At 40.5% G+C, this 25,542-nt stretch overlaps 1 protein-coding gene across 15 annotated transcripts in view; it reads right to left on the bottom strand.

Annotated features, from left to right (window-relative positions):
• Positions 1-25,542, bottom strand: part of PER2 (period circadian regulator 2) — a 73,318-nt gene that overhangs the window by 37,704 nt on the left and 10,072 nt on the right. For 5 of the 15 annotated variants that reach the window (XM_073360018.2, XM_073360014.2, XM_073360016.2 and 2 more), the window contains 7 exons: positions 13,242-13,721; positions 12,236-12,298; positions 11,147-11,301; positions 10,446-10,567; positions 7,263-7,464; positions 7,094-7,145; positions 1,122-1,261 (listed from right to left, as the gene is read on the bottom strand). In XM_073360018.2, the coding sequence (XP_073216119.2) occupies positions 1,122-1,261; positions 7,094-7,145; positions 7,263-7,464; positions 10,446-10,567; positions 11,147-11,301; positions 12,236-12,298; positions 13,242-13,498 (991 nt within the window). In that variant the 5' untranslated portion in view covers positions 13,499-13,721. The other 10 variants (XM_078854446.1, XM_078854448.1, XM_078854447.1 and 7 more) reach the window with 7 other exon arrangements.

Here is a 25,542-nt window from a genome sequence, read left to right as displayed (position 1 = left end):
CTGACTAAACCAGCTGCTTTGTGTTAGTGTGCTGGTACAATGCAGATGCAGCAGGGACCAGGATCTGACCTTTGAGGCTAGTGTGATTTGTTTCAAGCAGAATGGCTCTTACAAGCAGAATCAGATTCTTAACATGCCTATAGAAAACGTCTACCCAAGAAGACTATTTTCATTTTAGGATGGTTTTATGACTTGGCTCAAGCTTAACAGTTACACATTGCAATTCTGATGTTGCTTTTAAGACCATTGTGATTAAAATTAAAAGTACATAACTGAAAATGTGGGCCTATATGTTTTGCCATACTAGTTTTTCAGAAAAAACATAAAATGAATCCTGATAGTGTTGCCATAACTTCAGTTAGGTGCACACCTGCCTTATGATTACACATACCCAATGTACAAGTAAATCCTTATTTGGGCATCAGCATACTTGTGCATTTATAGGCCTTCCCTACCACAAAGGGCTCTGTGGTCCTCCTGTAAGGAGACAAATCTCACGCCATGTGAATAAATATATCCTCATGCAAAACATGTACAAAGAAGTTTCTCTTATCCATAATCAGAAAATTGATATTTCAATTTGCAATTATTTTCTCTGCTGTTTGTTTATGTTCCTTTTCAAGAACAATGTTGATGTCATCTTTCTCTCCACATCCCAACCCTCTGCAGGCAATTGAGGATACATATTAAGAATGAAATCTTGACACTAATGAAGTCAATGGCAAGACTTCCATTTGACTTCAGTGGGGCCAGGATTCTATCTAAGGACTCCAAATGAGCTTCAGCAATTACCTCAACTGCTGCATTTATATAGTTATTTTTTAAAAAAAACAACACATAATCATGACTTGGCTGTGAAAGCCCTACATTGCTGTTCACGAAAAGATGTGAAAACCCACAAATAAAAGTTTGAGTACTTTCCCCCTTAAATACTCATGTTGATAACACGAAAAATGGGTGGCAACCCTGATCTAGTTACCTCAGGACAGTTCTTACCAGACAAAGTAATTTTTCCTAAAAAAATTACACGTAATTTCATAAAACTGAATGTTTGTTATTTTAATAAAGCAGACCTTTTGGTTTTTACAGATAAAAAAATCACTGCATCTTAGTGTTATTACCTTCATAGCCAGAGTGCACCTTTTCTGCAAGCAACACACAGCAAAGCTGATCTTCTGCATTCTCAGTATCTTGTATTTTGATAAGGTAAGGAGTTATACGAAATGGGTGGTAGCAGATATATTCATGTTCTTTTCCTGCACTAATAATGAAAAGAAAGACTAATTAATTATTTGTTTTGCACAGAATTTAGTCTTCAGTGAGGTCTTCAGTGCAATAGCTCATGGACAGAAATTTCAAAAGTGCTTACGAGAGTTGGGCATCTAACTCCCTTAAGAACTTTGGAAAAAATCTCATCTCACGGTCTTCTTGGAGAGTACCTAGAGGGAGACCCAATACTGACTAGGGCCTTTGAACATTAACTGTAATGAGAGTAAGTTATTCTGTCATCTTATATAAAAAAAACCCAACACTGTTTTTTGTAATGATTTGCACATTAACAACAAGGAGTCCGGTGGCACCTTAAAGACTAACAGATTATTTGGGCATGAGGACCCATCCGCATTAGCCACACCATCAGGGGCTCATTCACCTGCACATCTACTAATGTGATATATGCCATCATGTGCCAGCAATGCCCCTCTGCCATGTACATTGGCCAAACTGGACAGTCCCTATGTAAAATAATAAATGGGCACAAATCAGACATCAGGAATGGTAACATACAAAAGCCAGTAGGAGAACACTTCAATCTCCCTGGACATTCAACAGATTTAAAAAGTAGCCATCCTTCAACAAAAAACTTCAAAAACAGACAGAGAAACTGCAAAGCTACAATTCATTTGCAAATTTAACACCATTATTTTGGGCTTGAATAGGGACTGGCTGGCTCACTACAAAAGCAAATTTTCCCTCTCTTGGTATTGACATCTCCTTGTCAATTATTGGGAGTTGACCACATCCACCCTGACTGAATTGGCCTTGTTAACACTGGTTCTCCACTTGTAAGGTAATTCCCTTCTCTTCATGTGTCAGTATATTTATGCCTGCAACTGTAATTTTCACTCAATGTGTCTGAAGTGCAGGTTTTTTTGCCCACGAAAGCTTATGCCCAAATAAATCTGTTAGTCTTTAAGGTGCCACAGGACTCCTCGTTGTTTTTGTGGATACAGACTAACACGGCTACCCCTCTGATACTTGATGTTCACATTAAGTCACGTGAACATCACTCTATAATAACGGAATCTTTCTCTTGCCTTAATCCTGGTCTTTCCTTCAAAAAGGAATTAAATTTTATATTTACACAGTGGCTGTATGCTCATATGACCTTCACTTAGTAAAACCCCGCACAAAAACCTCTAGTACTCAAAGTAGTTTTTCTAGCTCAGCATCAATAAAATCAGAAGTTCATAGCTACAACATAACAAAACTGTTATTTGTGTACTTTTGAAGTATTATCGGAGACAAAAAGGACAGCTCTTCAGGGAATATTTTAGTTGACATATGGAACTTTCAATGTTACCAAGTTTCTATTCCTCATGCTTGAGAAGAGCTAGAAAAAAGGAACCCTCTAAAGGCTCAAAGAACCTGTCAGGCAAATAAAAATATATAAATTTATTATATTCTGTGCTTGAAGACACTTAAACAGAAAACTTCTTATCTGTTAATTTCCCCTCTTTAAATGCCATCTCTACTAATTCTCACTACAGGGTTGTTTTCATTTTATGCAGATCAGGTGTGTACTTCTGTGGTGGTGAGCAATCCAACTGGCCAAAAGAATTCTTCCACAGTAATAATAAGTACAGTTCTTAAAGAGAACGTTAATTGTGGTAAAAATTAGCTGTTAAAGCTGAGCGATTGGAAAATTTAACTATCAAAGAAAAGTGAAATAGTGAGGGAAAGAAAAAATGTTGGCTGCAAAAAGAATGAGCCCTGCCCTGCCACCTAACAAGGAGAGTTACTTTGGGACCAACTCTGTGGCTGAAGCATGCCTCAGAGATGCCTGGAAATCAATCTTGCAGTGCCCTGTGAATGTAGAAATGAGGCCCAAACCTCTCTCCTGTACCTCTTTTTAATGGATATTGAGGATCTCTCTGCTTAAGACTTGCTACTTATCTGGTGGAATGGAAGAGAATCCCTACTAAAACTGATTCGATTTATGCCTTGTACAGATCTGTAATACAGCATCTGCTACATCTGGAAGTAGAGGACTGAAGACTTTCCTCAGCCATATGAGACAGAAGGAAATAAAATGTGATTTTCTGATGATTTGGGACTGGTTCTTTTGAGGTAAACAACCAGCCTCTTGACAGCTCACATGTTCTGTAATTTCTCTTATGAATGCACTGGATTCCAACATGAGTGGGAGAATCACAAATCCTAAGAGTTATTTTTAAATTTTAAATAAATAAAAGAAAGAAAGAAAAAAGAAATTCACTCCAAAAAATGAATGCTAGAGGCATTCCTGAAAACAATGCTGTGTTGGTTAATAAATACTACCTGGTTGTTCCATAAAAATGATTTTGACCAGAAATATGTTTCAATACAGAAATTAAGACTCTACAGAGAGAAATGGCCTTGGAGGGTAGGAACAGTCCGGACAGTACCCATTGCACAAGACTTAACCTCCACAGGAGGAACAGTGTATTTAGGTTGTTTGGCCAGCTTGTCAATCCTTCCAGGATCTACTGATGTGAGTGTTTGATATTACTGAAGACGACATGCTCAGCTTCAGTACCCCTCCTAAACCTGAAACTTCGATGTTTTGATAACTAGATCTTACAGTGAAGCCATCTTATAGAAAATGTATAATGGATTCTGAGGGTCTCATTTTCTTTCCCCCGCATCAGAACGATCTTCAAGACCTGGAATAAAATTCACAATGCTGGATTTCCTTGAGAAAGCAGAGTCTGAAACACACAACTCTAATGTTTCAACTGAAGGGCCAGGATCCAGAAAAGCCTATTCCTATTGGTCAGTCAAATTCTTTGGCCTCCAACAGCAATAGTTCTCTATTCCTTGGGAAACAAGGAGATATGAGGCCTCCTAAATCTCTTTTTGTGACACTTAGATTTTTGCTGGCTTCCTGAGGCTTTTACACAGCTTCTTTTCCATTTTGGCTCGTGAAAGAAGCGTTCACTTCGTTCACGCTCTTGAAGAGAAAGTGTGCTCTGTCCTATGTCTGGGGACCGCAACCCGAAGGAAGGAGTCTAGTCCTCTTAAAGGCCTGGGTTGAATATTTTCAAGGGTGATTAGGGAATGTGACCACACAATTTTCTTAAGTGTCAATGGAAGTTGTGCTGCTAACACCCCTAATCACCTTTGGAAATTTCAGCCCTGGACAGAGGACCGTTTTCCCCATGGACAGGTAATGGCAGAATGCCCTCTTACCAACATTCAGTGGGGATGTTTTGGTTGGCTCGCTCGTAGTACTAAAAGGGGAAGGCTCTATGGGAAATCAGGACCCTGAGACTGACAGTCCCCAGGAACAATGGGGAGAGGCCAATGCTCCAGGTCAGCCTGAATGACAAGGCAGGCAGGCTGGCTAACCAGGGAGTCAGGAGGCCAGGGAGGTCCTGTCCTCTGTGTGAGCTGGAAATACCTGGGTCAGACAGAGTGGGGCCGAGCTAAGGAGAAAGCAGGGGCCCAAGCTGAGCTGGGGAGAAGAGCTGTGCCAGATCCAGAGGGACCAGAAAAGCAGCCCAGAGAGAGCAGACCCTGTCCTGGGAGCAGAGCTGCAGCCCCAAAGCCAGAGACGCAGCCTAGAGAGAGTAGACTTGCCCTGGGAGGAGAGCTGCAGCAACCAGAGCCATAGGGGCCAGAAAAGCAGCCCAGGAAGCAGGTCAATGCTGGGAGCAGAGTCACAGAAGCAGCCTACGGAGCAGATCTGTCCTGGGAGCAGAGCTGTAGCAACCAGAGGCAGAGGGGCCAGAGAAGCAGCCCAGGGAGCTGGAGCCAGAGCAGCAGCAGCACTGAGACAGAGTGGTGGAGCTGGGGCTGGAGCAGTCCAGAGCGGAGTGCTGTGAGCAGCTGGGGAGAGCTGAGTGCTGTGAACAGCTGGGCCCAGCACAGGGAGATGCCTCAGCCAAGAGGCTCTGCAGGCCAGGCTTGGATCGTAACCCCGACAGGGCGGGGGCAACACTGGGAAGAGGATCCTACCACTTAGAGCCTGAGAGCGTGTGGCCATCACCAGAGCCAGTGTCCAACCCCCAGCATCCCTACAGCACAGCCAGGGCTTGAGAAGAAGGCCTGGGACTTACAAGGAACAGACTGAACTGCCTGGACATTCCAGAGACACTGTTTGTGATGTTCCCTGCCATAGAGTGGGTTGATGTGTTTCCTTTAACCTTCCTCATTTTCCTTTATTCTTTTTAAAATTAATTGCCGATTAAATAACTTGCATTTGCTTTAAATTGTATGTAATGGTCAGTGGGTCAGAGAAGTGCCCAGGGCAGAGAGAGTACCCCGGAGTGGGGACACCCTAGCCCCTGTCCTAGGTGACCACAGCAGGGTTGGGGGTCAAGCCCCCCAGGAATCCTGAGCCCAGCCTTGTTGGGGTTATGAGGACTCTGCCAGACAGGAGAGTGGAAGGGGAGTCCTCAAGGGCAGGGAGACCACTAGGTAAAGGAAGTGGGAGCGAGGACTCAAATCCTTTCGCTAGCCCACTTCACCAGGGTAGTGCAGAAGCCAGGAAAGTTCCCCACTAACATCAGGTATGAAAGGACCCATTTCATGAAGTCAAATAGATGACTGGAATCTGGTATCTTTAACTGGCTGCAGTCTCTTCCAAAGACTTCAGGAGTTTTAAGGTAGTTATGGTCTAGACTGAATAGATCAGAGCTAGCACAAGGCTTCTGCCCTGGATGCCAGCTTTCATTCTGACAGAGACCATGCTATGTTACATCATGAATGCTCCCTGCCCTGGCAGAACGAGGCTTCCTGTGCCAGACACACAGCTGGCATAATTCTTCGTCTGCAACAGGCTGCAGGTATTCAGTATAAATGAAATATGTTTTGTATTTGGCCTTCTGCTTCCTTGACTGTCCTGTTTTTTCTCTTGGTGGGGGGGGGGGGGAGGTAAGAGGGGTAAGGAGGTAGGAAGCATGAAGGGAGCAGCAAAGAGAGTAGTCCCCATGGTGGGAGGAGGGAGAACACTTGTCCTCTAAGTGAGTGCCCAGAAAATAGAAAAAAATGGAAGGAGCTCACTACTTAAAAGAAAAAAACTGAGGAGAAAAGCCCGAAAACAGCAGTGTTCTGAACTGCTGTGTTTCATCTGCATGGGGGTGGCAGAACTAGCCATTTGTCAAGGAGTTGGGGCTTCTAAGCTCTTTGGCATATTGATGTCTTATCCTTTTGTCTCACACCCACTTCATTTCTGTTTCATCAAGACTGTTAACTCTCTGGTACAGGGATCATCCTCAGGTACCATACAGACAAGTAACAATCACAATGGCATTCTTAAGACACTAATGTAATAAATTAATAATGCGTGTTGAACTGCCCTTCATCAGGATCAAAGGAAGGACTGAGCAGAGATGGACTGAGTGGAATGTACAATATCCACTGAATTAAATGAAATGGAACCCTTCAATGATGGAAAACTTAACAAGATCAGTTTCATTTGTACCTAAGTGCAAAGGTAAAATTCCAAACTGATTAATAACGGAGACATGAGGAGGGTGAGGGAATCTCTTTTACTGGACCAACTTCTGTTGGAGAGAGACACAAAAGCTGGTCTAATAATAATAAAAAAAAAAGATTCCCTCCCCCCCTCCTTGTCTCCAATATCCTGGGATAGACAGCCTCAGCTACACTGCATTAACAAATGAGATGCAGTTACTTTCTATAACGATCTCTAAAATGTACGTTATGCATGGCCTCTGGTTATCTATGATTTGCCTTGCTTTCAGATCAGGAAAAAGACAGTGAATTAAGAAATCACATCCTACCCGGAACTCGTAATGACTGAGTACTTTTTGATATGCATGGTCTCAGTATATAATACTTCAAGTCTAATTTTAATATTTGGTCTTACCTAATGCGACAGAAAAATGATTTCTCCTCCATGCAGTCTGGTGTGGAATACTCTAAAAACAAACATTAAATGGATTTCATAACAAGTTGCAATAAACAGTTTAAAGTTTTGTATTCCAAAATGTTCATGTTACTGAAAAACAGATGTATTCAATGCTGAAAGTACTTACCAACTCCATTACAAATACTCCATGATGGCAATCTGTAAGGGGTTGTGGAGCTGTAGAAAACACTGACATCCTGAGGTGCCAAGAACTCCACAAATTTGGCATTTTTAAAGAAATCCCTCTTACAGCAGAGAATAGAGGCAGCTTGATCAGAGATGTACAAGACTTTCCCAGTAATCAGGGAAACAGCTACAGCAAACATGTCCTAAGCAATAACAAAATCTCAAACATTTTAGACAATTAAGAGAACATTTTTAATCTTCTCTCTGATATACAGTGGTTTAAAAATGGTATTTGGAAGTTCAAGCTAATTTGATGTTAAGTATTATTCATCTTGTCTATTTTTAACTAATAACAAATGATTAAACCAAGTGTACTGTATGAGACATCAAATCTCAAGACAAATTCTTTTAACTGCCTGAAAAGTACATGTAGCTGGTATAAACACTTTAGGTGATGGTTTTAATATGTACTTTGATGTAGTTTTAGCAGTTGGTTGTAGAATCTTACTATATGGACTTGACTATCATAATGCAGAAGTTACTTTGGATACAGAGACAGCTGGACTTGGTCACTACAGTTCCGCCTTCATAAATGTTAATATCCCAGGCATATTTTACATTTATAAAAATTAAATTATTTAAGTGCTTTAAAGATGACACAAATCAATACATTCATCTACCGCCAAATGAATGTGCCCAGTGCTTAGTAATTTAGTACACTAATTTAAGGACAAGTGGTTAACACAAAAGTTAATAAACGGAAATCTATTAGATGGCCTAGTGATGTCTATCTTGTTGAAATAGATAATTGTTCTATACAGCACGTGCATCGATACCTTTGTCCAGTTCTGTTTCATACATCTTGAGAACAAAAGTTTGATCTCTGCTGCTGGAAACCTCTACAGTCGAATAGATCTCAGTGTGAATGAACGTTTGACATTCAGCCTACATTTTTTTCCCTTAATACCATCTCATCTGCTATTTATACACCTTTAACTATTCATAGGAACACAGAAATAGCCTTTCCTGATCAGACCAAAAGGGATATCTAGACCGGTATCCTGATAATAGCCAAATGAAATACTTCAGAAGGCGATGAAGAATTCTGTAGTAGACAATTATGGAATCACTGATGCATAAGGGAAGTTTCTTCCTCTAACCCCCATCAGGTAGTGATTGGCTTATGCCTTAAAACATGAACTTAAAGAACATTTTTTCTCCCTCATTGCTGTTAGACCCTCACAAACCCAGGCCAATCAGCTGCCACCTGCATGGACTACAAAGGCCCACATAAAGAGAGGTCAAAGCCCTCTGTTGTACTCTCTGGAAGGCAGCTAGAGGTAAATGCTGCCCCCCCACCACAGTATAGAGCCTTGGCCACTCAACTCTTGCATTCTCAAAAGCGGTCAGATCAGAGCATCCCTGCTGCCTCTCCAGCACATACCTCTCCCTGATCTCAGTTCTTGAGATAGTGGTGAGGAACATTTTTCTTTCAGCTCCTCCGCTGCCTCTCATTCCTAACTCTCTCCTACAGGAGAGCCCAAACCCTTCAAACCGTGTGTGCCTCTTACCCCTACTCTTTTTTGATTACAGTGGGGTGGTCCCTCCAGGCCCACAGCCTCCACCTCAGCTTCTTCGGAAGGGGTGGGGAATGTACCTTCCTCAGAAAATCCTAGGAAAGAAATAGAGAAGCTGGGGAAGGGGGTTTCCTCCCTCTCCTGCCAGCCCAGCATCTCCTGGTTTATCCCCAATGAAGGGCTTGCCTGGAGTCTCCCAACTCAGTCAGGCACCTCATCTATCCCAGATTCTGCAAGAAGTCTAGGGCAGGGATGATGACATCTGCCCTGATGTTAGCAGGTGCTTCCAAGCCCATGAAGTAGTCCAAATAGTAAGGAAAACCCCCAGGGCATATCTACACTGTAAACTTAAGTCGACCTACGTTATGCTGTCTTACAGTAATTACTGCAGGACTTCATGTCCACACTAAGAACACAAGAATGGCCATACTGGGTCAGACCAAAGGTCCATTCAGCCCAGCACCCTGTCTACTGACAGTGGCCAATGTCAGGTGCCCACTATTCTTCTTGTCAGTGGTGCGCATCCTCACCAGGAGCTTCCACCGAATTAACAGTGGCAGTGTGGTCAGGACTCCGGGCGCAGAGCTCCCCTCTAGGGGCAGCTGTGCTCCCAGTGGGGAGCAGAGAACCCAGAGGGGGCAGCTAGGCTTCTGGCAGGGGGAGCCGAGAGCCTGCAGGGGCAGTCAGGTTCCTGCCGGAAAGATCCATGTGTGGTGTCCTGTGTGGCTGCCCTGTTCCTGGCAGGGAAGCAGAGCCATGAAATTGACAATAATGACAGCCAACAGATGCAAGTTACTCATAACTACACCAACATAAGCCCTATGACTCTTGTGGAGGTGGAGTTATGATGTCTGGGTAGTAGGGCACATACATAGGCGGACAAGGCTGTAGTTTATACACTGATCTAATCGGGTTGATTTAAGCGGCCTTACATCGACCTAACACTGTAGCGTAGACCAGGCCCCATGCTGTTTGAAGAGTCACTGTTTTAATTCTGTCCTCCTAAATTCTTATTTGAATTTTCTACAATTTGTAGCCAGCTTTCCTGTACTGAAAGTGTCCAAAACTGAACATGGTAACCTAGGTGCAGTCTCACCAGATACATTATCTTCCTGGTCTGTGAGGCACTACTTCTCTACACATAAGCCAAAGCAGTTTAGTATTTACCACCATACTTTAAGTTCCAGAGTGAACTTCTGCCAAAGATAATTTAATCATCAGATTCATAAGTATATGCCAGGATCAAAACCCTCATTTCTGGAGTGGATGCTTTGTAACAGATAAAGTAGCAGTCAGGGACGGCTAACCCACTATTTGGGATTAAAGTATTTTGCATTCTTTTCAGGTGTTTTTACTTATATAGCATATGGGATAATTGTTTAGTTGCAATATCCAGCATGATCAATTCTTTCCCATCACAGGGCAAATTCTTCAGAATGCAGTGTCCAATACCAGCAACAAAACCATCAAAGCTGCTGGCAATAAGGCATTAATCCATTATGCCCAATTTTTGTTTTGTTTGTTTTTTTAAAGAAATGTTACAGTTAAGAATTCCAACCACACTCACCAATTACATACACACAGCAGTAATGGGTCAGCATACTCACTGCATTTTTCATGATGTATTCTGAAGTAATGTTCTCAACTTCCTCCACCGTATGGGATGACACATCAAGACCAGAAGGATGGCTTTCATTAATCATCAGTAACTGGTAATACTCTTCATTGGCTACATAAGAATATTAAGGCAATTTTTTATCTTCACATTTCAAAATGTGACCAGTTAACATTGAGCCTGCCAACACTGACTGGACAGAAAGCATGAACTTGTGGTTAAGTACAGAACATGGTATCTAGGTTCTATTCCCACTTCCACCACGAGAAAAAGCATTTAACTTCTTCCTGTTTCAGTTTCTTCATCTGTAATCTGGGGAAGTTTATGTAGCTCATAAGGGTGTTGGGTAGCTTAGTTCATTACAATTTGTGAAGTACTTGGCAATCCTTGGATAGAAGGCATTGCTGAATATTGTCTATAATCAATATACCACACAAATTGTAACTAAATACCAAAAATGTATTTTAAAATAAAAGTCGCACTCTACATTTTACTAGGTTTATTTTTAATATCTGAAAAAATAGTTCCTGTAAGTGCTAACCCAGCCCAGTCCCCTCGGCCTTTTTTGGCAGAGTCACAAACCCAAATTATTAAAATGCTACAACTACATTAGTTTTATGATCTTTCATTTATTATGAACTTGACTTTATAAAGAGATCCACATTCAGATACTAGTTCTGGAGCTGACATTACCTTTAACTTGTTTAATGCTTTTAAGTGCATATTTCAATGTTGCCAGCACACTAGATTTTCCTTTGATTCTTTTTCCAGGAGGAAGGCGTGCTTTCAGTTCCTGCAATGTTTTCCTCAATTCCTGTTGTGTTTTGGCTTTAGTGGATTGCTCACTGCTATAAAATTAAAACAAAAAAGTTACGCTGATATTTAAATGGATACCATACCTTCTAGAAAACCAAAGCCTTTTGACATTTATCATGTCATTAGACTAGTTCTAAAATTATACTAAACAGATTTGTAAAAGTATTTAGCTTCAAAGACACTTTAGGATTTGCGACATTAGCTAAATCGGGGTTCTCAACCTTTTTGGGCTAATGACCCATTTGTAAACTTGATGGCCTGTCACAACCCAGTAAATACCTCTAGTGCAAAAACACCTGTCTTACTAAATATTTTTTGCCCACAACATCTAATACACTAAGTACCTTTGAGGTGGCTCCTGTTACATGGGACTGGCTGAGCTAGTCTCCTGGTTTTGTGCATTGCGACCTCCAGAGTCACAGCTTCGCTCAGGTTTGGCCCAGTCCACCTGACAGATGGGCTGATGGGGCCAAATTTGTGTGAATGGAGTTGAAACCTGGCACATGGGGTTGCAGCAATACTCACCCATATTTAGCCCAGCCGGCCACCCCCCCTCATAACGGGGGTGGGAGGACAGTTGGGCCAAACTTGAACAGCACTGAAACCACACGCACTAGGTCACAGATGCCCAGGGCAGGGAACTAAATCCAGCCAGTCCTGTGGGACTGGAGCCATCGCTGTGAGGTGAGTGCAGGATAGGCTCTGCAATCCCACAACCCCAGGGTCTTCCAACTGCCCCGGGTGGAGAACCCAAACCTGAACTAGGGCCTCCCATGTGACCTTTGACATATTCTTGCAACTTATTTTTGGGTCACAACCACAGGGCAAGAGATCCTGAACTAGATTTACCAAATTTTAAATTAATTCATTTTTTGTTCATAACAATTACATCAAATAGCTTTATTCCGTCATTGTTTTAAACAAAAAAACAACTTATTTTAAAATGCACAATACTTATTTATTTACCTGCATCCACTGGTAGATGGATTATGTTCGGAGTCTGCAATCATCAGGCTAAATGCATTTGAGCTGAAAAAGAACCACCTCAGTGACGTTAAAGTCAAATATAAGTTGTGTTCAGCTTTGAGATCTCCATTTTCTATTTGTTACTTTTAATTAACAGATGAACTTTACACCAATGAAACTGGTGATAATGCCAATTGAGCAGCTTCAGCCAAACTAGCTTGTGTGTAAATGTTATGTGTGCTTAAAAAGATGTAATTCTATGGTAGATTGGTGTGTCCGCTAAATCACTACAGAGTAGACTAATAATGCTAGAGAGTGTCCAGCAGCAGTGTCATTAACAGACCGTCATAAAAAAAGGTATGATGTATATCACCGCTCAATGGTTTTCTTCCCCAGTCTCCTCAAATAATAATACTCAGGACTTAAAAAGAAAGCCACAAGATATCATTAATGCTTCATTTCATGCTTTCAACTTGGTAAACAAGATTTATGCATGGGAAAGACACATTCTAAATTTGATTTTAAACTGAAGTTCTATTCTGAACTCACAATTTGACCACTTTAATCTAAATCAGATTACTGTTTTTAATCAATAAGATTCGGAGATTTGAGATGGTGAAACAAGCAGTTAAAAGCCTTACCTCACTGATCTATTTTATTTGCCTTAGCAGAAAATAGGAAGACAAACTTCTTTGCTGCACTTCCAGCAGGATTTTTACTATATTTTCGTCTTTTTATGTTCTCATATGGCTCTACTTTCAAAAGTATTTCACCATAGCATTATTCTCTTCAAGTAGAGGAAAGAAACTATGTAGAAGCAATCTGCCATCTCCCTATTATCGTATGAGCCAGTAATGAATGAATAAATAAATCAGCATGGAATGGAAAAAGCATTAAGCATAGGAACACAGCCCAACACAGATTATATTGTGTGTATTAACATGAAAGATGGTTAGATTTTAGAATCTTAAAAACATGAGTGGGGGAAAAAAAATCAGCATATCACCTTTTATGACAATGTAAAGACTCCACAAGCATTGCTGTATCTTTCGCATTTTCATCAGATTCATTGCCATGAGAATCATGGCCACTAGAGTAGTTTTCATTCATATACTTTCCACTGAAGTCGTTACCACTTGATCCACTGCTCATCTCAATGTCCTCCTGAGAAGTATCTGGATGTCGTTCAGGCTCGGTTTGAACACCAGTCTCCTCAGCAATCATTTGACTATGGTTGATTGCAAATTCAGAATATCCACTCATTTTGTATTGCTGCTTTGATGAGTCTGACTGCCGAGAAATATTTCCACCGATTTCAAGCTGTTGTGGGTTCTGCTCCTCAATGCTAGAGGAGAACCCCCTGATCTTAATACAGTCCACTGAACACTCATTAGGAGTATTTGCACAGAACAAGAATTAGACAAGCCATATTCATGTTTGTGCTCTGCATACAAGATTGCCAGTCTTGAAGTGTGAATCCAAAAGCCTAAAGGGGGATTGGGGGGAGAGGAGAGAGAGAAAAAAGTAAACTATGCTGAAATACAATTTGTTTTAATCAATTTTTTTTCAGTTTGATCAATATTAAAGTTCCGTTATTGACCAATCAAAACTGAAATAATGAAAAAGATTATTAGAGCTGCAGTTTCAAGAGTTTCGTTATTAATATTTTTATCCCAGAATTTGACACCTTTAAACATTTTACACACCAATACATTTCCGTAATTAATTCAAGGCTAACAATATTATAACAAATATTCATTTTGGCATAAAATTCACAGGGGAAAAGGAAGTTGAAATAAAGTGAAATTTTTATTAGAAGACAGCCTTTTCAAAAATTTCAATATTAATCATTACTTAGTCTATATCATTTCTGTCATGCTTACTGGCTGGAACTGTATCTTACTGCTTCTGCTGAAGACTTAACACAATGAACTATACTAATCTCATTTTCTTATTTTAAAAAATTCTTTCCTCTGTTGCTGCACGAGAGACCCACAAACAGAGGAGACTGACTATCCAGTGGAAGCAGTGAATTGACTACGTATTTAGTGCATGTTGAGGATAACCTAGAGAAAAAGAATTCTCTCATTTCTTTCAATTACAATAATCTTAAGTGTCAAAAGGAAAAAAAATCCAGACAGAAGTGAATTTTTTAAACTGACCTTTTAAGATTAAGTACAATCAAAAATGTCAAGTAGTGCTTTGGAAATTTACCTCTAAAAGAAAGAAAAAGAACTGCTATTAAAGCAGTTTCAAATTTTAAAAACCAACATCAACATTAAACATTATTAAAGCAATAACAAACATATTAAGGACCTGCCATCAAAAGGTAAAAAGCACCAAATAGTCATCCTTAAGTAGCAAACTAAACACCAGAAAAACACATAGGCAAAACAAGATCAGGAAATTAGATTTCTCTGGTCCACAGACAGCAACACTTGTTCCATAAGAATATGCTTAGCGGTCATTTGCACTTTTCCAAGATTAATGTACTCTGAACAATATTAATGTAATACTTGACAATGCAAATTATTTTTATTCTTACCTAAAATATGGGCGATTCAGTGTTTGGCATTTTTACCATTAAAACATATAAACACTACCTACTATTTGTTTGCAATTCCAATCTGATGGTTTTCAGATTGTTGAGTACAACGGAACGAAAAAGTTTAGTGGTAGTACTGGCAAAACTTAGTGCCTTGCTTTTTAACACTCAAAAGAAAAAGAACAAACCTACAACAGTCAGGTAGTTTTAACAATTGAAACTATTTTCTTACCCTCCTAATTTTTGGTTTTCCAGACATTTTACATTTATTTCAAGTTCTCAGAAGCAAATATCACTCTTCTTCTCATTCAGCCAAAGATGTGCACAAGAGATCTGTTTTTAGTTGGAAGAGGAAGTATTTTTAGGGGCATTTATTTTAGCCGTCACTACTGATAACTATATATATTTTCTTACAGCTAGAATATTTTCTGGAAACCCAAACAGCCTTTTGCAAGTAACACAAGGCCGTATTTTTTGTTTTTATTTTTTTTTTTAATTCTACCAGCACAGTGAATTTATGCAATTCAGATCCACCAATCATGACTGAGCTGATGACTGAGCTGTTCATTCATACATACTGAGCTGTTCATTCATACGACAGACAGATCAATAGATGGAGAGCTGTTATAGTAGCACAAATTCTGAACTATAGTTTACTTCAGCAGTTTTTCCTGAGCCAAAATAAGCAGCTACTTGTGTCTCCCTAAAGTTACTTAAACTGAAACACCAGGAAAAAGAAGAGGAGCTTTGCATTGGTCTATAGTGTGGCAAGAAAAATGTTACAGGATAGGGGAATTTCTCTTCCTTCATTTCAGACCGATGGTCTTTAAGTTACTAGCTAGAAGTTACTAAAGAAAAAAAAAATCTGTTCAAGGTCTCAAGTCACACTGAAGTTTGCTCCTAGATGAAACTCCCAGTAGCATTTGACATATAATAAAATATCTTCTGTTGGTTACCTAGAATCAAAGAGACTAGACAATTCACCTCTAGCGAACAGACACTCTAAGTGGGTGGGCGCCTATAATACAAACCAAGCACCAGATCTAAGGAACGGTCCAATACGTAATGTCGACCTAATTCACTATACCATTTGTCCTTCCAGCATTTAGGATCATGACATCTAAACCAGTACTGCTGCTAGAAAATCAAAATTTGTTTACAGTAATTTGACTAAGGCAATAATTACTAGTAAAAGTTTTGCCCTGTATGTCTCAGCAAATAAGACCTGGCCACAAGATCATTTTACAACCTTGTCATGCTAGATTCATTATGGCCAGTTTCATTCGTTTACTTGGTCATTCAACACAACAAAAATCTAAAGGAACTGGTTTAATGACATACACAGCTTCCATGGGATCCATTTTTAAGACCTTTCCCACAATGTCCAAAAGTGTCCTTGGAAAAAACTAGTATATAATTTAATGAAGACTTCTGAGAAATAAGATTTAAGTCCTCTTCGGTTACTGATGTCCTGGAATTTGGGCTTGGTTTCCAAGGTACAAAGGAGGCAAAGTCCCTTTATGAACTATGGTAATTAGAAGACAAAAAGCTTACAAGATGGTTTAAATAAGGACTTCTCCGAGAAGCTGCAGAGGAAAAAAAAAAAAGTCTTCCAACAAGAAAAGCCTTTCTGTATAACAACCTCATGTAGAAACCAGATTAGTATTGCCATACATGGGTCTGGAAATCAAGAACCACAGCAGCCAGGATAAGCCAACTTAAAAACTTTGAATGGAATTCACAAAAGGTATTTAGCCATCTAGCTCCCACTGAACTCAATGTGAGTTAGGCACCTAATCACACCTTTAGAGTATGGGGGGGGGGGGGGGGAGGAAAGGAAGAGGAGAAGAGACGACAAAAAAAAAAACAAAAACACCACATTTCAAGGCTCCCAAAGTGTAAAGAGATCTTTTGTAGGCCTCCAACCTTAACATGGAAACTATATTGGGAGAAAGGGTTGAAATCTAAAGAACTGGCAGATGCATTTACATCAATCTCTGTTACAGGGTAGCTTACTGCTGGTGTAAAATCAGGTCAGCTACTTAGAGAAGGTAAGCCAGACTTATCTGTAGTCATGCCTTTGGGTCACGAAGAGCAAACCAGTCCAGGCTCCTCTTATGGTAAATCATTCCATCACTATTTATTTTACATAAGTCCTCCCAGAGAGTATAAGGTAGGAAGGAAGCCAGTAACTAGAGAAGTCTACCAGAGGGCTTGTCTTCACTATAACAGATATCTTGAGTCAGTATACTTAAGTTACCGCATGAAGTGTGACTACAATTCACAACAGCATTGGAATTACAGTGTGATTTCGTTATCAGCACAGAGTGATTGGCTTAGTACTGAGGAGTTGATGCAATTTGAGTTGTATCGCCATTGCATTACTAATTTGAGCAATGTTCATTTTGGTGTGTAACAACCTAACATCGTGAAGAGTGATTGGTTTCGTACTACGGGATGAGTACTACGGGATGCCTTGATACAACCACTTTCTTGTTAATATTTTTGAAGCCCCTACACCCAGAGCTATTGGCAAAGTGCCAACATATAAATTATGGATCTTTATATGGTAAAAAGGAAAAGCAAATTAATTTCAATTCCCCCAAACCACAGAAGTACTAGTGATGTACCTCAGTGAACACAATCAACTCTCTATAAATCTAAGTATGAAGATTTTGCCTTATTTTCTAACACCTTATGATAATGTTTTTACCAGGACGGGTCCTGTCATACCGCATACATGAGTACAGATATCAGAGAGATCATTCCTGACAGTATAGATTTTAGAGCTTGCTACTGTAATTTTGATTAATGTGAAAAGTTTCCAGAAGTCCTCTTTTAGAGGGCTGCTTTGCCAACTGGTATTGTTTTGGAATTGTTATATGGCAAACAACTGGCAATGATTTGACCATTCCGTACTATTTGCATAAAGAATTAGGTGTGAAAATTTACATTGAACACAGGCTCCCTGGGCAAGCAGGCAATGCTTCCTCATACCTGGTAGCAAAAGAATGCTAACTTGACAATAGCCATCAAAAGTGAGAAGTCACTTCAGTATTAATCTACAAGTTGCCAGTGCATCTGTAAAAAAACTATACAAACAGTTGAGTTTTAAAACTTATTTGAGGGCTAAGAGTTAGCAGATTATCCTAATTGTGACATTCTTTCCAGCTAAGAGACAGCAAAATACTTGTGTTCTCAGACCTCAGCACAAGGAAAATGCAGAGCAGTATTTGGCAGACTTACAGTAATCCAGGAACATTTATTTCCTTAGTATGTTTTTTTTCCACATCTAGTCTTCAAGTCGCCCTGAGCATAAAAGCTTACTACTTGCTTAATGAAGAGTTTAATATCAGAATTCATTAAAAATTCACAGCAATATCCAGACCAATAAGCAGATGCTGCAATCTACACTGAGAAACCCTAATGCTTGAAAATTCAGTCTTTTAAGGAAGTGAGTAAAGCCTAATTCACACAACTTACATATTTACATTTCTGGAAATTAAAGATAAATTAAAACACAGTTGGAACAAAAATAGCTTTCTGAATAAACTATTTAAAATTTAACTTTCTACTCAAATGAATCAGAACAATTACACACATTCCTTACCTGCTTTTTAAAATCAAGGTTGGCATAAGTGTTATCAGGTTCCCTCCCAGCTAGCATCAAAAAGAATGAAGTACCTAGGTCCAGAATTTCCCACATGCACTCCTCTTGGTCATCCTCATCCATTAGAGTCTGGACACCTCTAAAACTATAAAATATAAAAGAAATACCAGGGCCCCCCTAACAATGTCCTTTTCTTATAGTTTTGAGAACAAAAAATACCACATATTGCTCACAGTTATGCCAACCCTATACACATAGCCCCTTGGCAAAGAAGGAATTCTCATCCAGCAAAGGAAGCATACAGACATTTTAATACACTTGGATTTCAGCAAAATTATTTAAAGTTTCAAAATACAAATATCTTTAAACTAGATAGAACACACCTAAACAGTATGTAGAGTTCTGGTTCAGCAGTAGCATGGTAGGACTCTAAGTCTGCACAGGCTAAAAAAAATGTCTCCTCCAAATTAAGAACCACCTATTGTGGCCTTTACCACCACCACCAAACACCCAAGTCAACAGGAGCTGTGTATATTCAGCACCTTTGGAAAAACTAGGCTACTTGCTTAGGAGTCCAAATTCAGACACTCGGATTTCAAATTTCTGGCCTAATGATTTTCGCTATCCATATTTCTTGTCGGCGTCACGCTAGGAGGCCTGCAATTCAAAACCTACAGTTTCCTGAAATAATAAACGCTGGAAAAAAAAAGTTGTTTCTTCTCCCTTCCTCATGCTCTGCAGCAATACAAAATTTGTACAATTCTTGTCAGTTTAACCGTTGCCCACAAAGGCTCACAACAGCAATAATGTTAATGAAAAGATATACATTTTATTCTAAGGCTAACGTACATTCAACTAAGGCTATGTCTACACTCGCAACTGAATGACAAAACTTTTGTCTTTCAGAGGTGTTTAAAAAAGAAAAGAAAACCCACAAACCCTGGAAGACAAAAGTTTTGCTGCCAACAAACGCCAGTGTGAACAGCACTATGTCAGCAGGAGCTCTCTCCTGCCGCCAACGCAAACGCTGCTCCTTGGGGGTGGAAGTTTTTTGTTGGCAGGAGAGCCGACAAACAGCGGCTGCACTGCGTGACTTTTAGTGGCACGGCTGTAGCGACACAGCCATGCCACTAAAAGCTGTGTAGCGTAGACATAGCCTCAGAAGCAAAAGCACTGGAGCTGCCTGTTTATTGACAAAGTCAACACCCATTCTTTAGTTTTCAATCCCCTTTGAAAGGTTCTCTTTACAACCATATGGGGCATTCACGTCTTTTGTTGTTTTAAACGAAAGGTTAAATTCTACAGAAATGGACGTCTTAAGCCTTCATATTCATCAGTAAAAGCCTCCCACTAGCAAGGGGATTTTTCAAGTCCTGGTTTGGTGTACATTAAAATCCGATTCAGCACATCTTAGGGAAAGTAAGACTCTAGATTGTAAAAAGAAAAGGAGTACTTGTGGCACCTTAGAGACTAACCAATTTATTTGAGCATGAGCTTTCGTGAGCTACAGCTCACTTCATCAGATGTGAATACAGACTAACACGGCTGTTCCTCTGAACTCTAGATTGTGTGAAACCTGTGGGGGGGGGGGGGTTTGCCAGATTTCCTGTTGAACCCAAAACATCCAGCTATGTTGGAAAGTATAATCAGTACATGGCCGTCACAAGTAGCAGAATAATTAAAACAAACAGTATTTTAAATGCGACAAATATCTAAATCATTTTCAAAATAGACTAAAAAAAATTGCATTTGAATACCCAAGACTAATGGTTTAATAAAAAAAAGGACTAGCACTAGAACCTTTAGTTAAATACGCTGAAAAACGGCATATATCAGTAAGTCTCTAATAAAATGCTGTGTCTTTACAGCTGCTGTTTGTTAAAGTACACTACAATGTTGGCCAGACTTAAGGAAAAAAAACTTATTCACAATGTTCCATTCTGCAACATATGACATGAGTCAATGTGAGTTTTGGATGTGCAAGAAATACAGGATGGGCCCTTTTTATTTTTTGGTTCTAAAAGACTACAGACATTTTTTAAGTATAACATTAATGATTTTACTAAAGAGTAGTATAGAATGTCTTATGTTATACTTATAGGTTACATAGCAGGTAATCTTGTGAACAGATTAATTCCATCCATGTTTGGCCTCCCTTATTGTATATTTTAGCATGATGGGATTTGGCTAATTGCTTCCCCAAAAAGACTGTCCTCTGCTTCGAATTGTGGCTGAGAAGAGAAAATTAAAGCATTCAAATATGGCAACCTAAGAGGAGCTTTTCTCTGAGAGGAAATCTAGTTCCATCAGTACGAAAGGAATGTTGAGCTAAAGAGAACATTCAGACCAAATCATGGTCTTTTGAGATTGAGTTATGCATATTGTACAGAACATAAAATAGAGAAGAGCCAAGAACCTGATTTAGGTGACACACCTGTATCACAGGATCCAAGCCAAATCCCCCTTTTAAAGAGAACAGAAGTCACACCTGTAGTATTAAAAACAGCACAGTAAACTGTCAGTTTTAAAAACTTAACTAGTTAAGGTTTTTGTAGCAACAGATAAAGATCAAATGATCAGAAGGATAATTAGGTATGTATGTGATATGACTGATGAATACAGTAAGCTTCTTTAATTACCAATACACTTAGAATTCTGATTCTACATGCTCAGCAATGTTATAAAACTAGCCAAAACTCATGTACAGGTACCCATCTCCTCCCTTCCAGCTTCTCTAATACATTGTCCCTCTCCAGCCTACATAAAATGAAGCTTCTAAGATCATCTTCCTTGCTTATTGCCCTGACGACATCACCCCTTATTTGAAGCTCTCCACTATCTTCCCCTATTCACTGCATCATCTTCAAAGTCTTTCAGAACACCGCATCCAATAATTGTTTCATCACACACATCCCAGCCCCGCAACATCAACCTTGTTTACCTGTGTCAACTTCTTACATATGGAAAGCACTCCATGAACTGATCTATAAGGAACTGCCCTCTCCAAAATGTACAATGGAGCCTTATCAAAATTTAGTTTTTCTTCAGTCTGTGCATGCACTAAGCTTTCATCTTCTGAAGTAATGTTTTCCTACTTTTTAGAGGAAAATAAAACGATTGTTAAATAACTCAGCTGTGATTTGTTATTAGGGCTTCTGATTTTAGGTTTTAACAAGTGATCAGTAACCCGCCCCCCCCCCCCAATAAAAATAAATCTGTGTTTATCTAATGAACACTGGAAAAGCCACAGGAAATAGTTACTCATCATGGTGATTTCATCCCTTTCCCAGTGCAATTTAAATAGGTAGGGCCCTACCAAATTCACAGGTGTGAAAAACACATCATGGACTGTGAAATCTGGTCTTTGTTGTACTTATACCCTATATTATACAGATTTCACGGGGAGACTAGCATTTCTCAAACTGGGGGTCCCAAGGCTATTGTACAGGGGGTGTCACAGTATTGCCACCTTCACTTTTGTGCTGCCTTCAGAGCTTGGTGGCTGCTGGCTGAGACCCCAGCTCTGATGGCAACGCCGCAGCAGTAAAAGTAGCAATACCATACCATCCTTAGTTTTGCACTGCTGCTGGCAGAGACACTGCCTTAAGAGCTGGGGGAGGTTCCTGGAGGTGGGTCTGACCTGGCCCCAGGGGGGAAGATGCCCCTGCAGGTGAAGAGGACGTCCCATCCCTCACCAGCGTGTCCAGGACCAGCAGCTAGATCCTAACATACGATAGGAGCCCTCGTCCAGGATGCACCCAGCCTTGCCCCTCCCTGGCTCTGAGCAGAGAGGCCCAGTGCTTGGGAGTTAAAGGTGCCTTGGTCTTGCTCTGTGTGTGTATGGGGGGGGGGGGCAACCTGGGGAAGCCCCCCCCCCCCCATGGCACCTTGGGTGAGGCGGTCGCTCACATATAAGGCTAGCCCTGCTCCCCAAAAAAGTGAGAACCCCCCCATACCATGCCACCCTCACTTCTGCACTGCTGTTGGCAGCGGTGATCCTTCAGAGTCAGGCACCCAGCCAGCAGCTGCCGATCTCCAGCCGCCCAGCTCTGAAGGCAGTGCTACTGCCAGAAACAGCGCACAAGTAAGGATGGCAACACCACGACTCCCCACCAACCCCCTTTTGGGTTGGGACCCACCCAGTTATACCATGCAATTTCACATTTAAGTATCTGAAACTGTGAAATTCATGATTTTTAAAAGCCTATGACTGTGAAACTGACCAAAATCGACCATGAACTTGGTAGGGCCCTACATATAGGCAATGTCTCTGCTTCCTGACTTGTATTTAAAGCCCTCTCTACATGGGGCAGTACTGCAGAATATAGGGGTACAATTTCTGAAGTGCATTATGTGCTGCTCATTAATTGGTATATGTAAACCCTGCCAATATCCAATTGTGCACTTTAACATAGTTATGTTTGAAACAGTACTAGGGGGTATATACAAAAAAACTTTACACCTCACCCCAACCCTTTTCACCCACCCCAGACCTCATTTTTGGATATCTTCATAAAACTGAAAATATGCCAAAAAATAAACTTCCAAAAATGAAACAGCCTGAAAATCAGAAGTCCTATTTGTAATTCAGTTCTAATTTCCTATCTAGGACAGTATTAATTCAGTAAGCAGCTATATTATTTTGATTTATACATTACATAGGCATCACTGGACTGTTTACAGATAACTAAAAAAATTATACTTAAACTAACCTTTTAACTATCACAACAGTTCTCTGCATAGGGAAGGCTCTGTGATGAAATCTGTGTGTCAAAGACTATTTAGGTATAGATAATCCACATCTAAACTAGCACTGAAGTCACTAGAAACTAGAATCTCTCCATAAAAGCATACTATGCCCTATGACATCAAGCCTTGGGAGCAGAGTTGTGCCCATTTTCTCCTGAGCCACAATCCCAGAGACCAAATTAGCATCTACATTCACGGTTCCCAAAATCACCTTTGGCATTGGAATTCCTTAAAACCTCTGAAAGGAAAACCCAAAATATTGGAAATAACAGAAAATCACTTTATTGCATAACAAGATGCAGCAGATCTAGCAACTAGTATTAAGATGTAACACTAGAGGGCTTCCACTTTCTAGAAAGGAAACAGAAGCCAGCTCATTTCCATGTGCTTCATGACTTTTACCTCTCTCTCTCCTGCAGTTCCTATTTCTTAAAAAGCTTTCTATATAAATAAGTAACAGCTCCAAAGCAACATCTACCACACACACACACACGATATAAATTCAGAGTAAGCAAGAAAGCAGAAGGTATACACTTCAGATCATTTCTTGGGGGAGAGCATAAGTAAGACACTCACCTTAATGAATGTGCTAATTATGATCTTTCCAAATCAAGGTCTGAAACTGTAGTTAATACTCTCCTGCAAAAACAACAAACCCAATATAGTTTTATAAATAAACTACAGAAGAAGACTTTAAAACCCTGCCTATTTAACAAGTCCCCGTAATTAGTGGAATAAAAGCCTAGTCATACATGGCAGAAAACATGAATTGTAAAGTTAGAGAGCAGTTATATTCATTACGTATTACTGATTCAAAGGTAAACCAGAGGAAATAGGGAAAATTCCTTAGCTTAGCGACAACTGAAATCTGAAAATAAAACTACAGTATTGTTTTCTTAAACTGTACATGAAGAGTTACTGATTTGTTTTCCTTTGTAAATTCGAAAAAGCCAAAAATGCCTCACACCCGTTTTAGATCCTAAATCAACAGGACACAGACACAGATTTAAATACATATGTTTGAAAAATCTATTTCTAATGCATTTATGTAATTGCTTACCTGCCAAGATCCAAGTTAAAGAATCTGTATTCCTACAATAAAAATGGAGATCAAACACCCTGAAGCATGGAAAAAGTTGCATTTCTTACTCTACCGGTGTTTGAGAAAGTCAACTCGTGCAAGACACTCAGAACCTTGAACTAGAGTCTTTGCAAGAGAAAAACTTTTCAGATAACTGTTGAACTGCATTCAGCTAAATAATCCAATTGAGTAAAAGTACACAGTACATACATAATGTTTGGCACCCATTGTAGCCATTACTAGCCCCTTGCTCTGACACACTGCTGTGCATTCACAACTGCAGTAGCTATTCTTGGGAAACATGATCTACGACCATGGAAGAGGAGGTCTCAGCAGAAGCCACTCACTATCAGCATGCTGCTGTCAGGACAGTAGAATGGAAATGTAAAGTTCCTTCAACTATGTTCTGGTGGAACTGAAGGGAGTAGGAGGCCTCAAACCTCAGCAGCTGAGTCCTTGAGTCCAAAACCCACCTTCTGAGTTACCTGTGATCAATCCTTCAGCACCTAATCCAGCTGAAGCAGAGTTTGACTTCCACCTCCCCACAGCACCTAGTTATTCCCACTACTTCACTTCATCCTTTATCATCCAGCAGGACCATGTTCCCTCCCCTAGCCAACAATAAGCAGTGCTTATCTCACTCCTCTTACATATTTAGCACCATTCTCTTGCTCCTCCTTCACCATCACTGTTCACCTCCACAATAGGTCTGATTATTCAAGACTTCCCAACACCCTCCAATAGCTCTCTCCCTCCCCCTCTCGAGCCTTCTTATTTCCCTTTAACAATAGGTTTAGATCCTAGTCATCACCACTACATTCAACATTTTCCTTTGTTCCCTTTTTTCTCTTAGGAATAGCACTGCACAGAGAAGTTTGCCCATGACTAACAAGCTTGTTGCAACCTGTTCACCACGGTCGTTCTTATGCAGCTGCATCAGGCACCAGGAAATTTGGGACACCAAACTGCCCCAAATTGGTGTCCCAAATTTCCTGGTGCCTGATGCAGCTGTGTGCTGCTCCAGCAGCCAGCCCAATCCCCGCCCCGCCCCTTCCCCAAAGCCCCACCCTTGCTGCATCCCTTCCCCTGAGCTACATCCCAGGGGGCTGCAGCAGGTGCACCCTACACTGACGGGGCGGCAGGAAGTGGAGTGACTCCACCTGCTCCGCTCCACCGGCTCCCAGCCGAGCCTCCTGTGAGTGCTGGGGGCGGTTCCCCTCAAGTCCGAAGGCTGGGAGCCAGGGGAGCAGAGCAGGCTGGGTCACTCCACTTCCCGCCGGCCCACAAGTGCGGGGTTGAGCCCGCCCTGCAATCATGAAGCG

The sequence above is a fragment of the Lepidochelys kempii genome, chromosome 9 (assembly GCF_965140285.1).
Source record: "Lepidochelys kempii isolate rLepKem1 chromosome 9, rLepKem1.hap1, whole genome shotgun sequence".
Taxonomy (NCBI): Eukaryota; Metazoa; Chordata; order Testudines; family Cheloniidae; genus Lepidochelys; species Lepidochelys kempii.
The sequence above is the reverse complement of the archived record's forward strand: the minus strand, read 5'-3'. Positions and strand labels throughout refer to the sequence as shown.